Genomic DNA, 25,078 nt, shown 5'->3' on the forward strand with positions numbered 1-25,078 from the left:
TTCCTGAGAGTTTTTGCCTGGCCGACACATGTCCTTAAACTATGATGATGCCTCTCGCTTGCACGGATGAGGATGGGTTGGGTAGGGCGTGCAAAAACTTCAGATTGTGTAGCCAGAGTATCTCTGCAAAGGTACCTACTTGTATGCATGCCCCCTGGGTGAAAAGGTGGGAAATAAATGCAAAATAATAATGCTGGCATAGGTTCTCCATTGCTGCTGCCAAGGTTTATAAAGAAAGGAAGAGTTCTATCTGGGCTTATTTCTCTGCGTCTTACCAAGGCTACGAGTTTTGAACTTGAAAGGCCAAAGGGTCCACTCTCAACGTGGCCCCCACTTGCTTCCTGCGCACCCACTCCTGTTGGTGCTTGAGTCGTGTGATGATTGGCCATTTACAAGGTCAGCTCCACATTTGAAAAATCACGGGCTTTCATAACCTAATGTCTCTCCCTGGGTGCGGTATGGAAACCACATCAGAAGTGTGAACCAGTTTCCCCTTTAAAACTATTAAAAGAGCTTGGAGGCGTCACATGACCAGCACAACACTAAAATTCTAAACTGCCCAATGGGGTGTTTCTCTTTTAAAGGCTGGAAGGTTTCAAGCATGGTAGTGGGTACATTTAAAAGGTTGCAGCCAGTGTGTGTGTGTACATGTATGTACAATTCAAACTGACAAGGTCAAAACAGCTGCCAAAGATGATAGAGTGACATATCAGAAGTGATGGGATCAGATCATCAACAGGATATGGGGTGCCTTGAATAAGCATCAGGTATGTTTTTGTGGGGGACGCAGGTGGCGCTGTGGTCTAAACCACAGAGCCTAGGGCTTGCCGATCAGAAGGTTGGTGGTTCGAATCCCTGCGACAGGGTGAGCTCCTGCCCACCTAGCAGTTCAAAAGCACGTCAAGTGCAAGTAGATAAATAGGTACCGCTCTGGCGGGAAGGTAAACGGCGTTTCCGTGCGCTGCTCTGGTTTGCCAGAAGCAGCTTAGTCATGCTGGCCACATGACCAGGAAGCTGTCTTCGGACAAACACTGGCTCCCTCGGCCAGTAAAGCGAGATGAGCGCTGCAACCCAGAGTCTTCTGCAACTGGACTTAACGGTCAGGGGTCCCTTTACCTTTTACCTTTATGTTGTTGTGGAGCTCAGTGAATCACTGACATTTAAAGAAATGGCAAGAGAGGAATTGCTTTCAACATGCCCCCTAAAAGGAGAATTTCCCTTTTCCCTCCCCTCCCCTGCTTTTGTATTGGTTCTGGCCTTTGAAAGAAATCTGGCTCAAAACAATGAAAATGGCCATTAGGAAAATTATCAGCCTTTAAGTCACATTTTCATTAGATGCAACTCTATCTTTCTTCTAGGTTTTGTAAATAGTAATTATAGGAGACCCTGTGCAACAGGACGAGAAGCATTTTCCTTTTATACATAGGGTATAGGGTTGCCATATTTCAAAATCCAGACACAAAAAGACCTTTTTTGGGGTGGGATGCAAAGTTGTTGAAAGAGGGGTTTTTTATATGTTTTTGAGATATTTTTAAGGAAATTCGCCAAAATCTAGACTTCCAACATGGGTTGCCCTACAGCCAGATTTCCCTGGACATTTCATCGATTTTCACCCAGACACCTTATTTCCGACAGCCATATTTCAGCCATGTCTGGGAAATTTCAGATGTATATGGCAGCCCTATTACACAACTTGCTACTGTTATATTCTGACTCTCAAAAATATTACTCAGTGTTGTTTGTGGTAAGGTAAAGGTAAAGGTACCCCTGCCCGTACGGGCCAGTCTTGCCAGACTCTGGGGTTGTGCGCCCATCTCACTCAAGAGGCCAGGGGCCAGCGCTGTCCAGAGACACTTCCAGGTCACGTGGCCAGCGTGACATCGCTGCTCTGGCGAGCCAGAGCCGCACACGGAAACGCCGTTTACCTTCCCGCTGGTAAGCGGTCCCTATTTATCTACTTGCACCCGGAGGTGCTTTCGAACTGCTAGGTTGGCAGGCGCTGGGACCGAGCAGTGGGAGCGCACCCCGCCGCAGGGATTCGAACTGCCGACCTTTCGATCGGCAAGTCCTAGGCACTGAGGCTTTAACCCACAGCGCCACCTGCGTCCCCCTTGTGGTACTTAAATACTAAATACAAAATGCCCTAAATAAAAATTTCAAAAGTAGCTCAATTCTTAAGTCAAAATAGTAATTGCTATATAAAAAAGATCACATCGGTTCTAAAAATTCTCAATAGTTTACAAAAACGGGTTTGCACTGCTGTACAGTATGACTGTTCCTGTTTAAAGCTTAAGTTATTCTCCAGAGTAAATTGTGCCTTGAGTTTTTGTTGTCACCACAACAGGAATACTTAATTTCTTTCTGACAATGCATTCCTATACATACAGCATTTATGAAACTTCCCCTAGCAAATTGCCCCAAAACATTTTGTTACACATATAGCATGTATATTAGATCCAATTGTACATTGTTATTATTTAGCATATCTGACTGAATACTTCATAGAAGTTACGTTTCTCAAAACAAAGTTATTTTGTTTTTATTTATTAAATATCTATCCCACCCTCCATCCAAAGATCACAGTTCAGTTTACAATTTGGAGTCAGAACTCTGGGTTCTGGGAAGAATATCTTCGGGTGTAGTCCTGTTACACTTACCTGGGAGTAAATGCTATTAGAGGACATGCTATTAGTTCTACTAACTTACTTTTGAGTAGAAAGGCCTGGGATTGTGCTGTTGGTCATTTAATGGATTTTGTCAGCCATTTGAATCTCTTTGCAATTTATTTCCTTTTTTTGTCTAGCTTGGGATGCTAAGATGTTTCTGTACCATGTCACTGGAGGGAAATCCCCGTATGTGGGGATCAAAGGATGTTAACAAAATCACACTTTACATAGTGTGAGCCTTTTGAAAAACAAAAATGTTATTTTCTTCCATCAAAGGAAATATGTAACTCCCCCTTTTGAAGAGGCTGATGAATTGCGCCTCATGCTAATTGCATGTTCTGAAATTGCTGCTCTTACCTGGTCAACAATGGACACATTTCTTCTAAAGGACTCCCCAAAGGAAATATGTGGCCGTTGGCACTGAATTTACAATGACTGCCAATTTCAGCTGCAATTAAAGCCATTTTCAATTTGGAAAGGCCTCAGTGTTGCATAATACAAAACGTACAATGGTTCACAAAAGCATGATACTGCAAACGAGCCATTAATGTACGACATATTCATACAGAAGGAATACAGTTCCTACCAGAGTTGTTCAGCAAGATTTTTACAGCTACTTTTCGTAGAGGATGCTCACTTGGTAGTAGAAAGTCAACACAGGTTGCCTGTCCTCCATTGCTATTCTAACTTTCCCCCCTCAATAGCAGTGGGGAAAAGCAGGTTTCCAGAAATGGTATATGATTCCCTGGCCTGTGAACATCAAATGTGCTGCATTTCAGGGAGTCACATATCAGGGATGTGGGTGGCGCTGTGGTCTCCACCACTGAGCCTCTTGGGCTTGCCGATCAGAAGGTCGGTGGTTCGAATTGTGTGAGCTCCCGTTGCTCTGTCCCAGTTCCACCCTAGAGTCACGTATCTACAGAAAAGCAGACTTCAGCCTGGAAATGTCTTTCATGTTGTGCCCCATTAATGCTGCTAGGAATGTGTGATTTTGAAAATGTTGAAGGGGAAGCTGATTTAATAAATATAAAAATTCCGTTCCACAGTAACTGGGTTATTCTATTGTACCCTTGCTAGTTTTTCTCTTAGTAAATAGGTTGCAGCCCCAACATTTTGGATTATGTCACTGAGAGAATGGAAAGGCAAAACAAGTGTGTATATTCCATATATACAAAACAGGCCATTTCTTGAATTATCGGCAGCAGATGCTATAACCAGCTAATGTTTGCTGGATTAACTCTTGAAGTGGGTCTACTGCTGAAAGCTTAGAAGGAAAAGAAACAAAAAAAGAACTGTGCTATGAGAAATGTATTTTATTAGTCGTTCAAAGTTATTCCTAAGATCATACAGGGAAGTAATAATAATTTTATTATTATTTATATGCTGCCCAGCTGACTGGGTTGCGTGAGCCGAACTCTGGGCAGCTTCCAACAAAATATTAAAAGACGAAAAACCTCAAACATTAAAAACATCCCTGTACAGGGCTTCCTTCATTAGAAGACCTAATGAAAGACAAGCAGATATACTGAGGTGCAGCCAAGCCATATTCCAGCTCTTGGAAGGTATGGTCTGGGTATTAGGGCTTGTTTGCCAGGATACCCCGATGATGTAAGAGGAGACTATAAATGGAATTAAATGGCAGGATTTGAACTCGTTAAATTTACAGCAAAGGCAGATATATGACACGCCCTCCCAGCATCATGATCTGGGGTTACACACTTTGATTACCTGCAGAGGCTCGAGATCAAGGGACCAGTGGGAACAGACAGGGTAGGGAATCTGGTTTGAATAGCTGTCTGTCAGGGATTGGACTCAAGAGGACGAGACGGAGGAGGAGTGGTGGAGATCACACCCACCCTTCTGATGTTACAGGAGAAGAGGAAGGTAGCATTGATTTACAGCAGGGAGTTGAGGGGCTGGAGGAAGGTTACGACTCAAGAGATAGACGAACAAAATAGTTGGGCAATTTTAGAAGGGGGGTGGGTGGGATTGCGACAGGGCAGCCAGTTGCCGTGTTGTCACTGGAGAGTATTTCAGCCCCCCCTCCCCCAGAACTCGGCGTTCATTAAGGGTACAAGAATAACGGGATCAGAGACTTTTGGCCCCAAGCAGACACTTGGGAGGTGTTGCTGTTAGGAATGTGGGAGGTGGAGCCCAGTTTTGAGCAACGCCATTGTTAAGGCTGGATACATTCTTTTGTCTCTCGCTATTAAGGTTGAATAAAACTTATTAAAAAGGACTTAACCTTGTTATCTCTGCTCTTGCTGCAACCAGGAAAGGAACAGCTTTCCAAAAGCCTTGATACTATCTTCTGTTAGCTTTTTTTCGCATGTTAGGTATGGAAAGGTAAAGGTAAAGGGGTCCCTGACTGTTAGGTCCAGTTGCGAACGACTCTGGGGTTGCAGTGCTCATCTCGCTTTACTGGCCAAGGGAGCCGGCGTACAGCTTCCGGGTCATGTGGCCAGCATGAATAAGCCGCTTCTGGCGAACTAGAGCAGTGCACGGAAGCACCATTTACCTTCCCATGGGAGCAGTACCTATTTATCTACTTGCACTTTGACGTGCTTTTGAACTGCTAGGTTGGCAGGAGCAGGGACCGAGCAATGGGTTCTCACCCCGTCATGGGGATTCGAACCGCCGACCTTCTGATCGGCAAGCCCTAGGCTCTGTGGTTTAGACCACAGCGCCACCCGCGTCCCAATAGGTACGAAAAGTTAACCACAAATAGTTGGGTGAGTAGGGAATAAACTGCACAGATTCTCCATTCCTGGTGCGGACAAATACTGAGCTAGGCAGACCAGTGGTTGACTTGGTACAATATGCCTATTGAAAATTGTGTTCTTCCTTTATCCTTCGTGGGCAAGTAAATGTCTTTCCTAGGATTGCAACCGCTGTTGAAAATAAAAAGAAAGACACACAGGTATTCTCTAATCACACTATAAATAGATGGTGAGTGTTTTCATTGCCTGAAAAGGCTGCTGGTTGGTAGTAGCCAAGACATGTTTATCAGTTGTCTAATACACAGTGCCATCTTGGTGTCAAGTTAAAGCTAATTTGTTCCCTTGACGGAAGATCAGAGACTTTGTATAAATAGAGGCATGGCGACAAACCTCAGAGCACCTTACAGACAAGTAAATAAATACATCTGAAGAAGTAAATACACATAGCCTATGTTTCTATGACCAAAAGAGATGTATCTCCAAAATGTAGCAACCTCTTTGACATTTTCTCAATAAACTCTTTAATAACTGTTTACACATGCAGTTCTCTATGAATTGTGCATGGTTTCCGGTCGAGTCGCAGAGGCCCAACACTGGCAACAGAAAGAGAGGTTTTCACCGCAGCTAGTGCGCTATTGGGAAGTTTGCAAAACGCTGACTACAAATGTATGACCTTCTCTCTGTTACTGCAATGCCCATTTGTGAACTATAGCTTCCATTACCCCTGCTCAAAAATCTGCGCCACTAAAGTTGGTACAGTGGTACCTCAGGTTACGAACTTAATTCATTCCAGAGGTCCGTTCTTAACCTGAAACCATTCTTAACCTGAGGTACCACTTTAACTAATGGGGCCTCCCGCTGCCGCTGCACCGCTGGCACATGATTTCTGTTCTCATCCTGAAGCAAAATTCTTAACCTGAGGTACTACTTCCGGGTTAGCGGAGTTTGTAACCCAAAGTGTTTGTAACCCAAGGTGTTTGCAACCCAAGGTACCACTGTATTTGCTTATATCACAGTGAACTGCCATAACATTTATCAAGTATAACTTGGATGTAGCTGTTACACATTACCATCCCAGGAAGCAGACACTGTGGTAAAATCATCAAGTGGTAAACCCATAAGGTAAAGGTAAAGGGATCCCTGACCATTAGGTCCAGTCCTGGCCGACTCTGGGGTTGCGGCACTCATCTCGCTTTACTGGCTGAGGGAGCCGGTGTACAGCTTCCAGGTCATGTGGCCAGCATGACTAAGCTGCTTCTGGTGAACCAGAGCAGTGCACGGAAATGCCGTTTACCTTCCCGCTGGAGCGGTACCTATTTATCTACTTGCACTTTTATGTGCTTTCGAACTGCTAGGTTGGCAGGAGTAGGGACTGAGCAATGGGTGTTCACCCCACCGTGGGGATTTGAACCGCCAACCTTCTGATTGGCAAGTCCTTTTTTTTTAAATAAATTTTTATTAAGATTTTAAAGGTTACAGAAAGAAAAAGAAAAAAGACAATCAAAAAAGGAAAAGAAAAAACAACACACATCCTCGAAAAACAGAGAAAAGAGAAAAGAAATACATAAAAAAAACATGTCAAACCTTTAAGTCACTTATTTACATTCACTTATTTCCTTGACTTCCTCACACCTCCCATTTTTGTATTCCAATTCAGTTAAATATTCCAGCAAATCCTTCCAACTTTGTTTTTATCCTAATAATTTATCTTAACATATTATAATTTTACCTTCTCTCTTTCACCTATTCATTTTTGCTTAATCCTTTATATCCTTTCTACTAAAACCACATAATTTCTTTCCCCAACATTTTTCTAACATTCCTTAATTTTACAATATTTCTGAAGATAAGCTTTAAATTTCTTCCACTCTTCTTCCACCAACTCTTCTCCTTGGTCTCGGATTCTGCCAGTCATCTCAGCCAGTTCCATATAGTCCATCAGCTTCACTGATTGGCAAGTCCTAGGCTCTGTGGTTTAACCCACAGCATCACCCGCGTCCCTGGTAAACCCATACTGTGTCCTTAATGGAAAAGCCTGAACTGGGTTTGAAAAGCCATATAATGATTTAGAACAAAGATCTGAAACAAAAAGTTGTGAAGTGGAGTCTTGCTCCTGTTCAGAAGATGCCATTCCATTCAACACCGCTAGCCATCCAGCATTCCATGTCTACTGAGCATGCTCAGTCCTCACTGAGCTGAGTTCCCGTCCCCCAATATGCTTCTGTACTTTTGCAAACCTTGGGGTTCCTCTGAGCTTGCTCTGTCTTGCATTCAGATGATGCTGTTTTGACTACGCAAGTAATAAGGACTGCTTTTTAGCATATAGGATACTGCTTTGAAAGTTTGACTGCAAAGCTGATTAAGACCAAAAAGCATTATGTGTTGACAGGAAAGATGGTCAAAAACTAGAGCTGCCTCGAAGTTGAAGTGCTGTGGTAACGATGGCTTTATGTAAAACGTCATTCAGGTTTACACTCCACCCAGAAGGCTATGTGAACAACAATATATGCCCAGAGCTCTTGAGGGAGCAAGCTGTCCTTTCATTCCAAGGTATAGCTCCAACTGCACAAAAGGAATGAGTGGAGAACTGCTTCTCCCAGTCAGTCGATGGGAGAAGCTCTGGTAGCTCTGAGCTTCACATTAGAGCTCCACATCTGAAATACACCAGTGCTTCAGGATGCAAATTTGCAAGGTTATTTCCCAAACAATACCTTCTTTATCTGTTACTGCACCCAAACAAGTTATTTTTTATTAAACATCTTCAGCATATCAGCTAGTAGGTAATTAAGTAAAGATAACATTCTCAGCCTAATAGGCTCCCGAGGTGGTTGAACAACCAATTAAAAACCATATAAATACTACCACTATTAAGATTAAGCACAGACCCTACAATCCCCAACAGCTAGGAACTGAAGCTGTAATTCTAAGTGCACTTACGAAGGAGTAAACCTCATTGAATACAGTAGAACTTAATTCTGAGTTAAACATCTAACATTGTGCATTTGCTTCTGCATTAACCTTCCAGGATTTATCATGAGGCCCCAAGTTCCCTTCTTGAGCTTAGATTTCCCTTACTAGCCTCAAAGAGGTAAAGCAGGCATAGGCAAACTCCGGCCTTCCAGATGTTTGGGACTACAATTCCCATCATCCCTGACCATTGGTCCTGTTAGCTAGGGATGATGGGAATTGTAGTCCCAAAGATCTGGAAGGCTAGAGTTTACTGTCATTGTTAATGTTAACTGGGACTCCGTTTTTATCTGGATTTGAAACCAGTTTCAAACGCTGGTTCCAAATTTGAGTTTGTCTACAACTGACTGGGCACACTGAAAAATATTGATTTCTTTTTTTTTTTAATTCTTTTTATTCAGTTTCAATTTCCATACACACACAGAGAAAAACGAAAACATTTAACAAAACCAAAAAAAAGAAAAAAGGAGAAAAAGAAAAAAGACTAATACATACATCAATTGACTTCCTTCCCTACTGATTTCCGGTTTCTAATTTTAGAAATTTCATCTTTTACAGCTGGTATTGGTTATTAGTTTATACATCGAAAGTTTTATAACAGACCTGCTATAGTTGGTAGGTTTTTAAAATTACCTTCAATATAGACCATAAATTTATTCCAATCATCATTTAACTTTGTATCTTTTTGGTTTCTAATTCTTTGCGTCATTTTTGCCAATTCAACGAAATCATATAATTTTGTTTGCCAATCCCTCACCGTTGGTATGTTTGTACTTTTCCAGTTTTGAGCGATTAACATTCTGGCCGCTGCTGTTGAATATTGAAATAAGGTTTTATCTTCTTTCCTAATTTCTTCTCCAATAATACCTAGTAGGAAGGCCTCTGGTTTTTTTGGGAATGTGTATCTAAATATTTTTTTTAACTCATTATATATCAAGTTCCAAAATTTTTTGATTTCCTCACATGCCCACCACATACGTATAAAGTTACCTTCCTTTGTTTTGCATTTCCAGCAGGCCTTATTTCCAGTCTTATACATCCTATTTAGCTTTTCTGGTGTTATATACCATCTGTATATCATCTTCTCTGAGTTTTCTCTAATTGCAACGCTTGCCGTGAATTTTAATCCCTCATTCCACAATTTTGACCATTTCTCATATTCTATATTGATTTCTAACATGTTCATGTTTCAGTAGCAGCCAGTGTACTGGAGCAGAGTTTTGGATCCGGTGTTATTGCCTGAGGCGAAATGGGAAGGTGCTGTCTCACTTACTGGGGTCTCAGGAAAGTTGTGTGAGGCCTTTGAGTGGAGACAACCCTTAGATTTTGCCACCTGAGACAGCTGCCTCAGTCTGCTTCATGGTTGGGACAGCCCTGTGTCACTGTAGCTCACCTGGATAAGGAAATGATAGGGCAGAACCACAGCCAAGCTGGGATTCCCACTGGACGTTACTCGTGGCTTTGAATAGTGAGGAGAGAATAGAGAATATTGGTTGGAAATAAAGAAACGGGTTATTGGAAGTTTCTGATTGAGGTAGGTCCTTTGGCTGTCAATCATGTAAGTTGCACTGTGCTAAAGAGAACCAGAATAAAAGCATCTGTAAGTAAGTTTCAATCATTTGAACTGCTTCCAAAAATGGAAATTAAAATAATTCTGGGCATTGCAGCTCACCCCCCATTAACCCTTCACAAACTACAGTGCCCAGACTTCTTTGAAGAAAAGAAGGCACTTTCAATGTGCTTCACAGGTAGACACAGCCTTTGGCTTAACGTCTAGCTCGAGGAAGAATTCTCATGAACTCGACAACTTGTCCCCGACTCTCTGCGTTATTGCGCAACTGTGGCTTGTCGGTGTAAGCCGCAGAGCAGGATTTTATAACTCCTTCCCCAAATCCCCTCCTTTTTCTTTTTCTTTTTGCAGGACTCTGCGAGCGATCGTGCCTTTCTCTCGCCTGCCGGCTCGACGCTTCTCCGACCTGCGCAAGGACCAGCTGAACAGACCTGTTGCTTCGCTTCCTGCGCTAAGAAACCCGCCCCCTTGCGCAATCGGATCTCGGGATGCTCAGAGCAGGAGCTTTCCAATCTCGCCGGGCTCGGGAGGGCTATTTTTAGCGAGCTCATTCCATTTATATCCGCGGCAAACAAAGGCATCGACCTTAAGACGCTCCACGGCTTGGATAACCCCGACCCCCTGCAGTCCTCTCGCCTGCCGCTGCCTCTCCAAAGCCGCGCGCAAATCCGTTTCTCACCCGGACGTTTGGGGTCGCGGACGGGTCCAGCGCGCGTTGCGCCTTCATCCCGCTTCCTCCTCCTTAGGATCTTCGGCTTTCTGGAGGAAAAAAAGCCCATTCGGGAGCTCTGGAAAGTAGGGTATATTCGACCCCCCTCTCCATTTGGTTCCTCGCTGCTGATTTCCCTCTGAAGCAGAAACATTCGCTCCATCCAAACTTTAGAGACGGTGCGCGCGGCGGATCGCCTTAGAAATCCAGATCCCCGCTAGCACGTGGCTTCCCTCCCCCCGGGGGCCCCCTCAATTTCGGAGATCGGCAAGTGGGAAAAAAGGATCCCCAACTAACCACCACTCCCGGATCCTCGTCGTGCCGGTGAGAAAGAATGGTGGACATTTTCACGGGGCATTTCCTGGTGAACCGGGACGGCCAAGCCGTGGATCCCGAGCAAGCGCTGCAGAACAAGATCGTGGGCTTGTATTTCTCGGCCGCCTGGTGCTCCCTGTGCCGGGATTTCACGCCGATCCTGTGCGACTTCTACAGCGAGTTGGTGGAGGACGCGCCCTCGCCGGCGCCCTTCGAGATCGTGTTCGTCTCGTCGGACCGCAGCCGCGAAGAGATGGTGGATTACATGCAGAACATGCACGGGGAATGGCTGGCGGTCCCTTTCCAAGACACCTTTAAGCAGTGAGTAGGAGAAGGGAGCGGCTTGCGGGTGGAACACGTGTGTGGGAATGCAGAAGCCCGCGCAGAGGAGGGGGAGGCAGAGGAAGACCTCCCTCCCTCCCCCGCGTATGTAGATCTGCTTCCCCTCCGCCCACTCCGTGGTTAAACCCCGCCTCCTAATTCCAGGTGTGTGCAGGAATGGGAGAGGGCATCCTCCGGTGCTGCCAGGTAGGGGCAAAGCTCTGTTTAGCATTTATAGAGGTGCCTATGGTCCTCTATAAGTTGGGTGGTCCTGTGGTCTAAAGCACTGAGCCTAGGGCTTGCCAATCAGAAGGTCAGCGGTTCGAATCCCCACAACAGGGTGAGCTCCCGTTGCTCGGTCCCTGCTCCTGCCAACCTAGCAGTTTAAAAGCACGTCAAAGTGCAAGTAGATAAATAGGTACCACTCCAGCGGGAGGGTAAACGGCGTTTCTGTGTGCTGCTCTGGTTCGCCAGAAGCGGCTTAGTCATGCTGGCCACATGACCCGGAAGCTGTACGCCGGCTCCCTCGGCCAGTAAAGCAAGATGAGCGCAAACAACCCCAGAGTCGTCTGCAACTGGACCTAACAGTCAGGGGTCCCTTTACCTTCACCTATGGTCCTTTACCGGTTTTATGTCATAAAGCTTGTACACCGCTTTATTGTAAAACAAAACAAAGCAAAAACTCACAAAGCGGTATACACACACACAAAAAGCTACAGCAATAAAATTAACAAGAACAATAAGATGTTCAAAAAGTTGAAATAGCAATAAATGAAAAACTGAATATCTGGGGAGGCTTGTAGGAACAAAAATGTTTTAAACAGGTGCAGAAAAGAGTACAGCAAAGGCTTCTTCTTCATTGGCGATCACTCGTAGCCGAGTAAAATTGTCTTCCATGAACACTGTCTTAAAAGTGAGTCCACAAGTGACTGTGGAGGCCAGTTCTGAATCCACACGTCCTTCCCCAGTGGGGGCATAGGTTTCGAGGCAGGAGTTGATCACGGTGAGGGTTTGCCAAGTGTGCCTTCCTCTTAGCTCGTTTCTCCCTTTTGTCCTGAGTTTGAGCATCTTCAAAGCCCATGACACCTTTGGTAAAAGCTGTTCTCCAATTGGAGTGCTCACAGGCCAGTGTTTATACTACTTTTTTTTAGATTTGCCTTGAGAGAGTCTTTGAACCTCTTTGGTTGACCACCAGCATTACGCTTTCCATTTTTAAGTTCATAATACAGTCATACCTCGGGTTGAAGTTGCTTCAGGTTGAGCGCTTTTGGGTTGCGCTCCACGGTGACCTGGAAGTAATGGATCACGTTACTTCCAGGTTTCGCCGTTCGTGCATGCGCAGACGGTCAAAATGACATCACGTGCATGCGCGGAAGCGGTGAATCGCAACCTGAGCACGCGCAGATGTGCAAACGCAGGTTGCATTCGCTTCAGGATCCGAACGGGGCTCTGGAATGGATCCTATTCGTATCCAGAGGTACTACTGTAGAGTAGCTGCTTTGGAAGACGATAATCAGACATCCGTACAACATGACCAGTCCAACAAAGTTGATGTTGAAGAATCATTGCTTCAACACTGGTGATCTTTGCTTCTACCAGTACACTGGCATTAGTTCGCCTGTCTTCCCAAGTGATGTGTAAAAGTTTTTGCGTCAATGTGCAAGGAGTTTCAAAGTTTAAGTGCTGCCACAATGAAAGATTAAAGTCCGTACAAATTTGGAAGGGGTGTTCTGTGGCCTTTCTATCAGTTCTGCCCATTTGTCAAGGTTTTTAACCCCTTGCACCTGTTGGTTTGAGACAGTCATGGGGAGGGGACAAGTCTGTGGCCCTCCAGATGTTGCTGGACTCCCATAATCCCTGGCCACACTAGCGGGGACTGAGTTGGAATAGAGGGGAGGGAAGGTGTTCTGGTAAAGAACAATATCTGCAAGTAGAAGGTCTGCAGAGGATCCTCACCTGAGACCTTGGAAATCCACTGCCCAGTAACCCAGATGAGATGGCCTGCTAACCTTGTATATATTTTGAGCAGACACAGTTCTTTTACTCTGTGCCAGGAAATCTCTTTGCTGGACTTGAAGTCATCAGATATCGAATCTTTGCGTTTAAACTTGCTTTTTTTGGAAATCTCCCATTTTGAATTGACACTTTGGTCTCAGCAGGTTTGTCTGTTTACCTGCAACACCTGAACCCATCCTTCCTTGAAGTAGCATCATACAAGGGGCTGTCTCCTTTTACTGTCACAACAGTCCCTTGAAGTATTTCAGAGACGCTGCTCTCAGCTGTGAATCACAGAATCTTAGAGTTAGAAGGGACCCAAGGGCCATCTAGTCCACCCCCTGCAATGCAGGAACCACAGCTAAAGCATCCATTACAGATGGCCCTCCAACCTCTGCTTAAAAACCTCTAAGGAAGGAGTCCATGACCTCCCAAGGGAGACCGTCCCACTGTCAAACAGCTCTTGCTGTCAGAAAGTTCTTCCTGACATTTAGTTGGAATCTCCTTTCTTGCAACTTGAAGCCATTGGTTCAATTCCTACCCTCCAGCACAGGAGGAAACAAGTTTGTTCCCTCTTCCATGTGAGAGCTCTTAAGATATTTGAAGATGGCTATCATATCTCCTCTTTTCCAGGCTGAATACACCCAGCTCCTTCAACCATTCCTCATAAGGCTTGGTTTCCAGACCCTTGATCATCTTGGTTGCCCTCCTCTGCACACGTTCCAGCTTGTCAACATCCTTCTTAAACTGTGATGCCCAGAACTGGATACAGTATTCCAGGTGTGGTCTGACCAAGGCAGAATTGTGGTACTATTACTTCCCTTGATCTGGACCCTAGACTTCTATTGACTTGCCCAATGAGCTGAATGCCTAAGCAAGGATTTGAATGAAGTCCTCACTGGTACATCCTATTCTGCCCCCATGCACCACTACCCCCCAAGAGTGGATTCACATCAAAGCAAGCAGTTCAGATTTGTTTATTTAAAAAAGCCCAAACCAGCCTAATTATGATATTGAGATGAGATAGCCTCGCTTTAGGAGGGATAGGTGCGCTGAGGGCTGGGGGTCGGGGAAGCTGTCACTTAGAATCATAGAATTGTAGAGTTGGAAGGAACAACGGCGGTGAAGTAGTCCAACCCCCTGCAGTGCAGGAATTGGAGCAACAACCAGTGATGTGACAGGCACTCTAATGAGTAAGTTTACCTGTTCCCTGGTTTGACCACATAATTGCACCACTGGTTGTTAGATTAACTAACATTAACTAAGATTTAGAGGTAATACATCGCTGTATGGAAAGGAGCCATTTTGCTTACAGCTGTAGCAGAGAGCTTGAAGTCTGGATGATTAACTTCTCCCTTGCACAAGGTCTTACCAGAGATAATGATAATGTTCAGTGGTTAGGTGGTTCCCATGTCTGGAAGACAGACCAGTTATCTGTTCTGGATGGGGTTGCATTGCATCTTAAGGAGCAGGTATGTAGCCTCAGGGTACTCCTGGATACAAGGATGTGGTTGGCGCTGTGATCTAAACCACTGAGCCTCTTGGGCTTGCTGATCAGAAGGTCGGCGGTTCGAATCCCCGCGACGGGGTGAGCTCCCTTTGCTCTGTCCCAGCTCCCGTCAACCTAGCAGTTTGGAAGCACGCCAGTGGGTTTGAGCCCCACATTTGGCAAAATGTATTGTAAGGGGTTGGGCTAGATGACCCTCGTGGTCCCTGATTCTCTGATTCCATGAAACCAATATCCCCCCTCCCATGGGCTCCATCTATTCATGAATCTCTACCTTCCACACATCATATTCGTGAACATGCAAACACCATTCTGCCTCAGCCACATTTGAAAATGTACTCACACAAACACTTACCAGCCGACATCCAAAAACATGACCTCCATTCACGTTTGTGCCCTGGCTGCAATCCACAAATATACACTGGCTTCTGTTGACTGTCTTCCATCAGCCGACATCCACAAACATCCGTCTGCTTTAGCCTTGTAGCCTCCACCAACTTCCGAATCCAAAAGCCACTGGCTTTCATCCACCAACATCTGCCAGCTTCTGTTAGGTCCATCATGAGACATCCACCAGCTTCCAACCACAGATACCAGCAGCCTTCAAGCAAGCAAACTTGCCTTATTATCACTCCCTAGCATCCCTAGCATCCCACTGCCAGAGGATTGCCTCCTTCCATTCTCCAGTTTGCCTCCTGCAAGTGGAAGAAACCTGGGCAGTGCTGAATGTCACATCCATTGCCAGGTGTGTCCTGCTGGAAATAGAAAAGAGCTTTCTCCTTGGCCTGCCTTTATATCCATTCAGTTGCCAAGTGTCTTTGTGACATCACAAGAAACCCACAGTCAATGTCCTGTACCACCAGCAGCTAGACTCCTGAAGGGTCAGATGGCCAACGGCATGTGATACCTCTGCTAAAACATTGGCATTGGCTGCCCAAATGCCACACAAGGCTCTTGTGTTGATATACAAAGCCCAAAACAACTTGGGTCCATGACACCTTAAGGAGCCATTATATCCCAGCTTAATCACTGATATCATCTGTGATGGGATAAAGAGCTGCTTGTGCGTAAAAGCTTGATCCCGCTGGGGTTTGGCCGGTCATCCAAACCCAGGCACTAACGGAGCCCCCAAAAGCATGACTCCGTCAGTCGCTGGTAGAATCTGACAGTGGGCGTCTACGGAACTTACGCCAACATAAAAGCTGTTTGACGGACATGCGCTTTCGTGACTCTCTGCGTGACAGTTTCCGGCGAAGGGAGGGAATTCCTAAAGGGGGTCTAGTTACCTCTTCACTATTCTCACTAGAAGCGTCTGAGAGCCTCCCCTCCGCTGTAACTCCTGCACTCCCCCTGCTGGTTCCTGCTTCTGCTGCAGAGTCTCTCCTACTCTGCTGGAGCCTGTCCAGCACCTCTAACTCCGATGGCAGTTCCCTGACATCCACCTCCCCCCCAGGCCCCCCTTCACCCCCTCCCGCCTCCTCTCCCACTGGCGGTGAGGGCGGAAAGCCCCTGAAAGAGCAATCCTCGTCATCAGAGGATTCAAACACTTCTAGCCACGGCGTCCCGTCTCTCTCCCCGTCTTCTTCTTCTTCGTCAGAGGCAGCTTCCTCACCCACCCCTGACTCTGGGAACCCTTCAAACTCTCCCTCCTCATCGGTGGTCCCAAAGTGTTCCCTTCTAAATCGTGCCACGGGTTGCGGTTTTCTTGGGAAACGCTGATGAAATGTTTCTATTAAGATCTCGTCATTCACTACCTCTGCTGGCACCCAAGTGTTTTCCGACTCTACTTCCCCCTCCCATTCTACCAGATATTCCACCTGATTCCCCTTCCACCTGGAATCAATGATTCCTGCCACGTTCATGTCGCGCTCTCTCTCTTCTATCACGAGCGTTTGGGTGGCCTCTCTCTCACGCTCCCCCCACTCACGTCCCTCTCGGTACGGCGACAGTAATGACCTGTGAAATACTGGGTGTAATTTCATGTGACTGGGCAGTCTGAGTTTGAATGCTACTGGGTTGACCTGCTGTATGACCTCAAAGGGTCCCAATTTCTTGGGTCTCAATTTCTTACTCCCACCCTTGAACGGTAGTCCTTGGGTGGACAACCACACTCGGTCTCCCACCCTTATGATTTCACCTTCCCTCCTATTTCTGTCTGCTTGCTTCTTATATTCTTCCTTGGCTCTCTCTAAGTTAAGTTGAAGCTGACGGTGGATCGCTTCCATCTCTTCAAAAAAATGTTCCGCTGCCGGCACGCTCCATCTCTCCCCCCCCTCTCCTGGGAATGCCCGGGGATGGCACCCATAGTTTGCCAGGAAAGGACTCATCCCTGTGGACACATTCTCCGCGTTGTTGTAGGCAAATTCGGCCAGCGGTAGCTTATCTACCCAATCATTTTCTCTGTCCTTTACATAACACCTCAGGTATTGTTGCAAAATGCCGTTTGCCCTTTCCGCTTGCCCATTAGTTTCTGGGTGTCGGGCAGTGGAGAAATTGAGTTCTACTTGCAGTAAGCTCATAAGTTTCCTCCAGAACCTGGAAGTAAATTGTTTGCCTCTGTCACTGACCACCCTCAAGGGGGCGCCATGCAACCTGAAAATATGCTCTACAAACAACTTGGCGGTCTCCTCCGCTGTAACCGCATGTGAACAGGCTATAAAATGACACATTTTGGTTAATAGATCTACCACCACCATAACAGCTGTTTTGCCTTTGGATTTTGGCAGGTCCGTCATAAAATCTATGGATACTGCCTCCCAAGGCCTTTCTGGCGTGGGTAAGGGTTGTAATAGCCCCGCTGGCGCCACCCTCTCTCCTTTTGCTCGCTGACACCTGTCGCAACCCCTAACATATTCCCGCACGTCCTCCCTCACCTTGGGCCACCAAAACTCCCTGGTAACCAACCACATGGTTTTGTGCTGTCCAAAATGTCCCGCTGTGGGGCTGTCATGCAACTGCTTGAGTACTCTGCCCCTCAGTTCCCCATCTGGTATGTACAGTGCCCCTTTGTAATACAACGCCCCGTTCTTTTCTTCAAATCCCCCTGTGTTCTCTTCTGTCCTCCTGAGTTCTCTGAGTTTCTCTTGGGCGTATTCATCGTTCTCCGTACCTTCCATCAGTTCCCTTTGCCCCACCAATGCCGCCCCACACACCCAGCGGTCTTCGGAGATTACATGCCTTGCCTCAGGTGCTCCCTCCCCCTCTAAGTACTCAGGTTTCCTGGAAAGGGCATCCGCTCTCACGTTCTCTGAACCTGGCACGTAACGAATCTCAAAGTGGAATTTGGAGAACTCCTGGGCCCATCGCACTTGTCTCTGGTTCAGGACACGGGCTGTTCTCCAATATTCCAGATTTTTGTGGTCAGTTCGGACTTGAACCTTGTGTTGCGCCCCAATCAGCAAGTGCCGCCATTTCCGGAATGCTTCATGAATGGCGAGCAGTTCTCTGTCGTACACTGTGTAGTTCCTCTCGGATTTGTTCAATTTCCGCGAAAAGAATGCACACGGTCTCCATTCCGACGTATCCTTTCCCGGCTGGAGAAGCACGGCCCCCACTGCTCGGTCTGACGCGTCAGTCTCCACTCTCATTGGTTGTTGTAGATCCACGTGCAGAAGCTGTTCTTCCGACGCAAACGCCTGCTTTAGGCGTTCGAACGCCCGCTGCGCTTCTTCCGTCCAAACAAATTTCTTTTTGCTACTAAGACAATCTGTGATGGGCGCGGTCAAATGGGCAAAGTTTTTGATGAACTTCCTATAGAAGTTTCCGAACCCCAGGAACCTTTGCACGTCCTTCTTGGTCTTTGGTGTTTTCCATTCCAGTACCGCTTGAACCTTGCTGGGATCCATGGCCAATCCCTTGTCAGACAACCGGTACCCCAGGAATTCCACCTCCCTAGTATGAAACTGACACTTCTCCAGTTTCACCCACAGCCGGTTTTCTCGCAGTTTGCTCAGTACCTCTCTTACATCTCGCACATGCTGCTCCTCATTCTCTGAGTACACCAGGACGTCATCTAAGAACGCTACGCAGTTCTTGTAGAGCAATGGCCCCAGGACGTGATTCATGAATGATTGAAAACAGGCGGAGCCTCCTTGTAATCCGAAAGGCATAACGAGGTACTCAAACGCCCCCAAGGGGGTGAACATAGTGGTCTTCCACTCATCCCCCTTCCTCACACGTATCAAGTTATATGCCCCCCTAAGGTCCAGCTTGGTAAAAATCTTCCCTTTTCTCACCTGTGTCAGAATGTCATCAATTCTAGGCATAGGGAAAGTCACTGGTTCTGACACTGCATTCAGGGACCTGAAATCACACACAAGTCTGGGCTTGCCCGTGTTTTTTTTGTCCACAAAGAACACTGGACTGCCCCCCACCGCTCGTGACTCTCTGATGAAACCTCTCTTGAGATTCTTGTCAATGAACTCCCTTAACTCCTGCATCTCACTGTCTGACATTGCATACAGCTTCCCCACTGGCAATTGTGCTCCTGGGAGTAAGGTAATTTGACAGTCAAAGGGTCTGTGCGGGGGCAATTTATCCGCTTCCTTTTCGCTGAATACGTCAATCAAGTCAGCGTATTGTGGTGGCACCTTCCCCTTGTCCATCACTTCCACCCCTGCTAGAGTGGCCCTGCTGCCTGCCTGGGCCTCTCCCTCCTTGCAGTGTTCTAGGCAATGTGCTGATCCAAAGGAAACCACGCGCTGATGCCAGCCTACTAGCGGATCATGTAGTGCCAGCCAGCTCATTCCCAAGATAATAGGGGCTCCTCCCAGGGTGGCTACGTTAAACGCTATCAGTTCTGTGTGCCGTGCCACCCTCATTATCATTGGTACAGTCTGTTGGCTCACTTCTCCTCCCAACAGCTCCCTCCCATCAATCGTGGTAACCTGCAAAGGCTTACTTAATGGGATAGTCTGTATCTGGTGCTCAGCTGCAAACTCCTTACTCATGAAATTACATGAGCTACCTGAGTCCAATAGCGCTCTTATCTTTAGTGGGTGTCCGTTTGCCAGTTCCAGCAACACCTCTATCACAAGTGCTGGTCTTGGGGGTTCCGGCGTGGGCACGTTCACTACTCCCTGGCCTGGCTGCTGTGCCCCGATGTTGGCAACCAGGCGTTGGCTTTTACTTGCTCCTTCATTTCATCCTCCTCCTTCCCCCCAACAGTTCCTGCCATCCCTTGCCATTCCTTCCTTTGCGGACAGACTCTGGCAAAGTGACCTGGCTGTTGGCAGAGATAGCATCTCTTGCCGCTCTTTCCCTCCTTCTTCCGCCCTTCACTGGTGTTTGAAACTGTGCGCGCGCGCGCTGCTCCAAGTTCCATCGGCTCTGCTGGCGGGAAAGGCTGCTCCGGAATCTCTGGAATGCGGAAGTCCTTCCAACGTTCCCCCTTTCCTTCCCGCTTTTCCAAAGCTCTAGCCTCCTGGCGTGCTCCTATGGACAGCGCTGATTTAGTCAGCTGGTCCATAGACTCCGCCCTAGGCGCCCGGGAAAGTTCATCTTTCACTGCCGGAGAGAGACCTTCTTCAAATAGCATTTGAATAGGTTCACTAGCAAGGTTCCACCCCAGTCTATGAATCAGCATGGTGAACTCAGTCCAGTACTCACGTACAGATCGGCTCCCCTGTTTACAAGCCATCAACTCCCTGCGCACCATCCCCTGCTCAATCTCGCTGGAAAACATCAAGTCCATGGCGCGAAAAAACTTCATTGTGTCCTTTAAGATTTCATTATTGGCTGCCATCAGGGGGCGAACCCAGTCCCTCGCCCCTCCCTCTAGATGGCCAATCACGTACGCCACTCTAGAGTTCTCATCGGGGAAGTCATCAAACAGTAGATTGAGAGCATATTGCATCTCTGTTCTAAAGGCTTGATAGTTCCTGGGATTCCCCCCAAATTTATGCACCAATCCAGGCACCCTTCTGGCAAGTGGGGTGGTTTTCCCCTTATCTGCATCTTGAGCCCTCCTCTCCTCCAGCCTCGCCGTTTGCAGTGCGAGCTGGACCTCCAACGCCCTGTACCTTTCTTCCAGGCTTGGATCTGCTCCAGCTCCAGCTGCCCCGGTTCCTGCTGGTTCACTCATGATGCCCTCTGCTTGCACAAACAGCTTTCGGAGACTGTCAGATTGCTGTGATGGGATAAAGAGCTGCTTGTGCGTAAAAGCTTGATCCCGCTGGGGTTTGGCCGGTCATCCAAACCCAGGCACTAACGGAGCCCCCAAAAGCATGACTCCGTCAGTCGCTGGTAGAATCTGACAGTGGGCGTCTACGGAACTTACGCCAACATAAAAGCTGTTTGACGGACATGCGCTTTCGTGACTCTCTGCGTGACAGTTTCCGGCGAAGGGAGGGAATTCCTAAAGGGGGTCTAGTTACCTCTTCACTATTCTCACTAGAAGCGTCTGAGAGCCTCCCCTCCGCTGTAACTCCTGCACTCCCCCTGCTGGTTCCTGCTTCTGCTGCAGAGTCTCTCCTACTCTGCTGGAGCCTGTCCAGCACCTCTAACTCCGATGGCAGTTCCCTGACATCATCTGACTGAGGCATGTTAGTTGTCCCTCATACAGTCTTCAGTGGCACCTGGCATCTCCACCATCTGGGGATAATTGGATCTGGACTGTTTTTATTTTATTTTCTTTTATAAATATTTTTATTATTTGTTTCCTTAAACAATATTTTCAACAATGCAATAACAAACATAAAGCTTTCTGCTCTGCCCAGTATGCAACTTCCCTCCTTCCCTTCAGCAGGTTTTCCGCATTCAAGTCCTGTCTCACATTTTAGTTCTTTCACTTCTATTATCCACATTGAAGGATTTATTTCAATCCTGCTAGTGTCTTCAGATTTTCCATTTATGAGTCAAATATACAATAAATTTACTCCAGTCCCTTTGAAATTTTTGATTGTCCTGGTCCTGAATCCTGCAGGTCAGTCTGGCCAATTCTGTAAAGTCCATCATCTTCGCCTGCCACTCTGCAATCGTAGGTACTTCCTTTAACTTCCACTTTTGGGCCATTAAAGTTCTTGCCGCTACTGTGGTGTACATAAATAATCTTTGATCTATCTTCGCAATTTCCTCTCCCATCAAACCTAGCAAAAGTGCTTCCAGTTTTTTGGGGGGAAAGGTATATTTAAACATCTTTTTTGGTTCATTATAGATCAATTCCCGAAATGTTTTTACTTTATCACACGTCCACCACATATGATAAAAGTCTCGGGCTGATTCTTTGCATTTCCAGCATGTTTTGACTCTCATTCTATACATCTGGGAATAATTGGATCTGGACAGTTTTCATTCACTAATATTCTGTAGAATTCTATCAGCTATATTTTATCTGTACGATTGGAACAGATTTCAGGAACCAAAAACGCTTTTTTTTTTGCAGCCTGAACAGGAGCAGTCACCATTAAGAAAAAGAGGCTGGAATAGAATATATGTGTGGACTGTCCATTTCTTCTTTTCTTTTCTTCTTCTTTAACTTTTCTGCTTTTCTACTATAACTTCTCACAGCTCTTAACCCAGCTCAAGGGCGTCATCTGAACTAGCCAGATGTTCAACTGAGAATCAACCACAGAATCAATCACTTGAAAAATCAGACTTTAGAGCTGTCTTCTCCCAAAATGGCATCTTGACATTCCATTTTGGTGACTGCAACCTTGGTTTAAGGAGCCGTTTGGTGCCTAGTTTATATATCTGGGTTTCCAACACTGCCCTCATGGTACATGTTATGGAGGCCTGACTGGTCCCAACTACAAATTGGGTGTAATCCTAGGCTGTGAAACAATCTTCCAGCAGAGATTCAGCTTGGGGAAAGAGGTGTATAAGTACTTTTATAAATGAATAAATTAAATAAAGAATTCCTGAACTTGTTTCATCCCCCAGTTTGTTTGTATAAACCAGAGGCCATCCTGAGATTTAAACAAATCCACGGGCATCGGGATAGGGATAAGTGCTGCAGTATTCATTCTCTCTCTCTCTCTCTCTCTCTCTCTCTCTCTCTCTCTCTCTCTCCTTTAGTCTGACTCTTTGTCTTGAGATAAATGAGCATGTAAACAGCTTGCAACATTATCTCTGATGGATGCAGTCCATTGTTTTGTACCACCCAATCACTTTGAATGTGCCAAAGTCTCAATGAGATGACTTTACTGACTGACCTTGCATGACGCAGCGCATGTTTACCCAGAGGAGGAGTCTGGCTGTTTTCAAAACAATAATGCGTAAATCAGTTCTCACACTCCATACTCCTGTAATTGGGTTGGAAGACTGCATGGGTGGAATCTAAATTATTCTGAGCTTGAAAACCCAACACCCAAAAAGCCCCTAATTTAAGGGGGGGGAAATATGCTCTTACAAGCTCACTCATACAAGCTTGATCATTCTCCCAAAAACATGGAAATTTTTAGTTAAGGCTTCTGCAGTCATTTTGGTTTCAGTGCTATGCACCTGGTAACAAGCTCTGCCAAATGTGGAAGTGAGTTCTGCATAAGTATTCATGGGAGCGTGTTATTAATGTAACATCTCGTTCTGGTTTGAAGAGTGCTTGAAATTTTTCAGAATATTGTCTGTGTGTGTTATAGAAAGTGCTTCTGTTATTTGAATTAGCACTTTAAACCAGGTGACTTTTTAAAGAGACTTACAGTAAATTGTGTGCTTGTTTTTTAAATAACAACCCTATTACAATTCTTTTAACCAACTTTAAGTAAAAATAGATATTCAATCACGCTTAACCCACTCTATTTTTCTCATGCATTTTACACCAGTGTGTTCCTCTTTTCCTGTCCCCTCTTTTTCTTTGCAGTGAGCTGAAGAAGAGATACAACATCACAGCCATTCCTAAACTTGTGATTATTAAACAAACTGGAGAAGTCATCACCGATAAAGGAAGGAAACAGATAAGGGAGCGGGGACTCAACTGCTTCCGAAACTGGCTGGAAGGGGCAGACATCTTTCAGAATTTCTGCAGCTGAACCAGTGGTGGGAATTTCAGACAAAGATAGCTTAGCTAAATCCTTTGTGTAATCGGAATTCCCACCTTCACAACTAAGCCAAGCAGAGAAATGGCTTTTTCTTTGGATGGTATCTAACCAAGTCATACCCAGGGCAGACCCATTGAAATGAATGGACGCAACTAACTGTGATCCATTGCTTTCAATGGTTCTACTCTGAGTACAACTTAGTTGGATACCCAACTTTATTTAAAATTCTGTGTGACTGGAAGAATTAAGCATAGCTGGGTCCAATGTACTCTTCCATCTGTTTTGTATTATTTATGCTTTTATTACATAGAATATAACCAAAGCTGAAGAATTTGGTAAAGGCTAGCATTATCTAGGAAAGAGGATTTTGGCAGTTAGAAAGAGTGCCCTCCTCAATCTATGCAAGCCTGTTATTTTTACAAATGTAAAAACTCTACAGGGAAAACTATATTTCTTGGCAAGAAGACTTTTTTGGAGTATTGGTTTAAAATTTATATTACTAAAATAAGAGAGTATTTGCTTTAATAAATCCATTTATAGCTTACTTGACTCCTTTACTGCGTACCAAATTGAAAACGAAAACTCGATGGCCTTTTATCTAATGCTTCTCTTGCTATTAGTTCATGCTTTTTTTCTCTCTAGTAATATATTTCCCTCTGGAGTTTTTTGGGTTGCTTCTTATTCCACCCTGGTCTCTTCAGGTGTTGGTCTTGCAAATGCTATACAACTTGTGAATCACCGAGCCAATCATAGCCCACCAGTCATGGATGGCAGCCTGACATGAGCTTGATAAACCTCTCTATTTTTGCTCAGTTTTGTAGGCGCCGTCAAGAGAAGAAGATGCAACCTCTGTGTTTGTAGAGCAGGCTTCCTCAGCCTCGGCCCTCCAGGTGTTCTGAGACTACAATTCCCATCATCCCTGATCACTGCTCCTGCTAGCTAGGGATCATGGGAGTTGTAGGCCAAAAACATCTGGAGGGCCGAAGTTGAGGAAGCCTTTTGTAGTCTTCACATCCACTCAGGACAAGAGACCCACAACAGAAATCAGCATGCCCACCCAGGTGTGCAGAAAAGCATGTTATGTGGATGGCAAGAGGCCATCTGGAACCAACATCAATATTAGAATGCTCTGTGATGTTTCCAAAGCCTAAAATTAAGCTAGAAGAAGAAGAAGAAGAGTTTGGATTTGATATCCCGCTTTATCACTACCCAAAGGAGTCTCAAATCGGCTAACATTCTCCTTTCCCTTCCTCCCCCACAACAAACACTCTGTGTGGTGAGTGGGGCTGAGAGACTTCAGAGAAGTGTGACTAGCCCAAGGTCACCCAGCAGCTGC

General features: G+C 45.9%; 1 protein-coding gene and 1 long non-coding RNA gene across 2 annotated transcripts; one reads left to right on the forward strand and one right to left on the reverse strand.

The window, feature by feature from the left end:
• The first annotated feature begins 406 nt into the window (after nt 1–406).
• NXNL2 (nucleoredoxin like 2) lies at nt 407–24,286 on the forward strand. Its single transcript, XM_083702159.1, has 3 exons — nt 407–767; nt 10,275–11,268; nt 23,565–24,286. Exons 2-3 carry the CDS (start codon nt 10,967–10,969, stop codon nt 23,731–23,733), a joined length of 471 nt encoding a protein of 156 aa, XP_083558285.1. The 5' UTR covers nt 407–767; nt 10,275–10,966; the 3' UTR covers nt 23,734–24,286.
• Nucleotides 5,357–15,512, reverse strand: LOC310826861. Its single transcript, XR_014556040.1, has 3 exons — nt 15,114–15,512; nt 13,451–13,547; nt 5,357–5,557 (listed from the first exon to the last, which is right to left on the reverse strand). It is a non-coding gene; the product is annotated as an uncharacterized lncRNA (long non-coding RNA).
• Nucleotides 24,287–25,078: the final 792 nt, after the last annotated feature.

Source organism: Podarcis gaigeae (assembly GCF_964106915.1).
Source record: "Podarcis gaigeae genome assembly, chromosome: 11".
In the NCBI taxonomy this organism is placed as follows: Eukaryota; Metazoa; Chordata; class Lepidosauria; order Squamata; family Lacertidae; genus Podarcis; species Podarcis gaigeae.

Bases quoted from the DNA above. Each gene is read 5' to 3' on its own strand.
- NXNL2 (XM_083702159.1), top strand. From the start codon at position 10,967: ATGGTGGACATTTTCACGGGGCATTTCCTGGTGAACCGGGACGGCCAA. The intron at 11,269-23,564 runs GTGAGTAGGAGA...TTTTCTTTGCAG, and splicing joins TTCCAAGACACCTTTAAGCA to TGAGCTGAAGAAGAGATACA.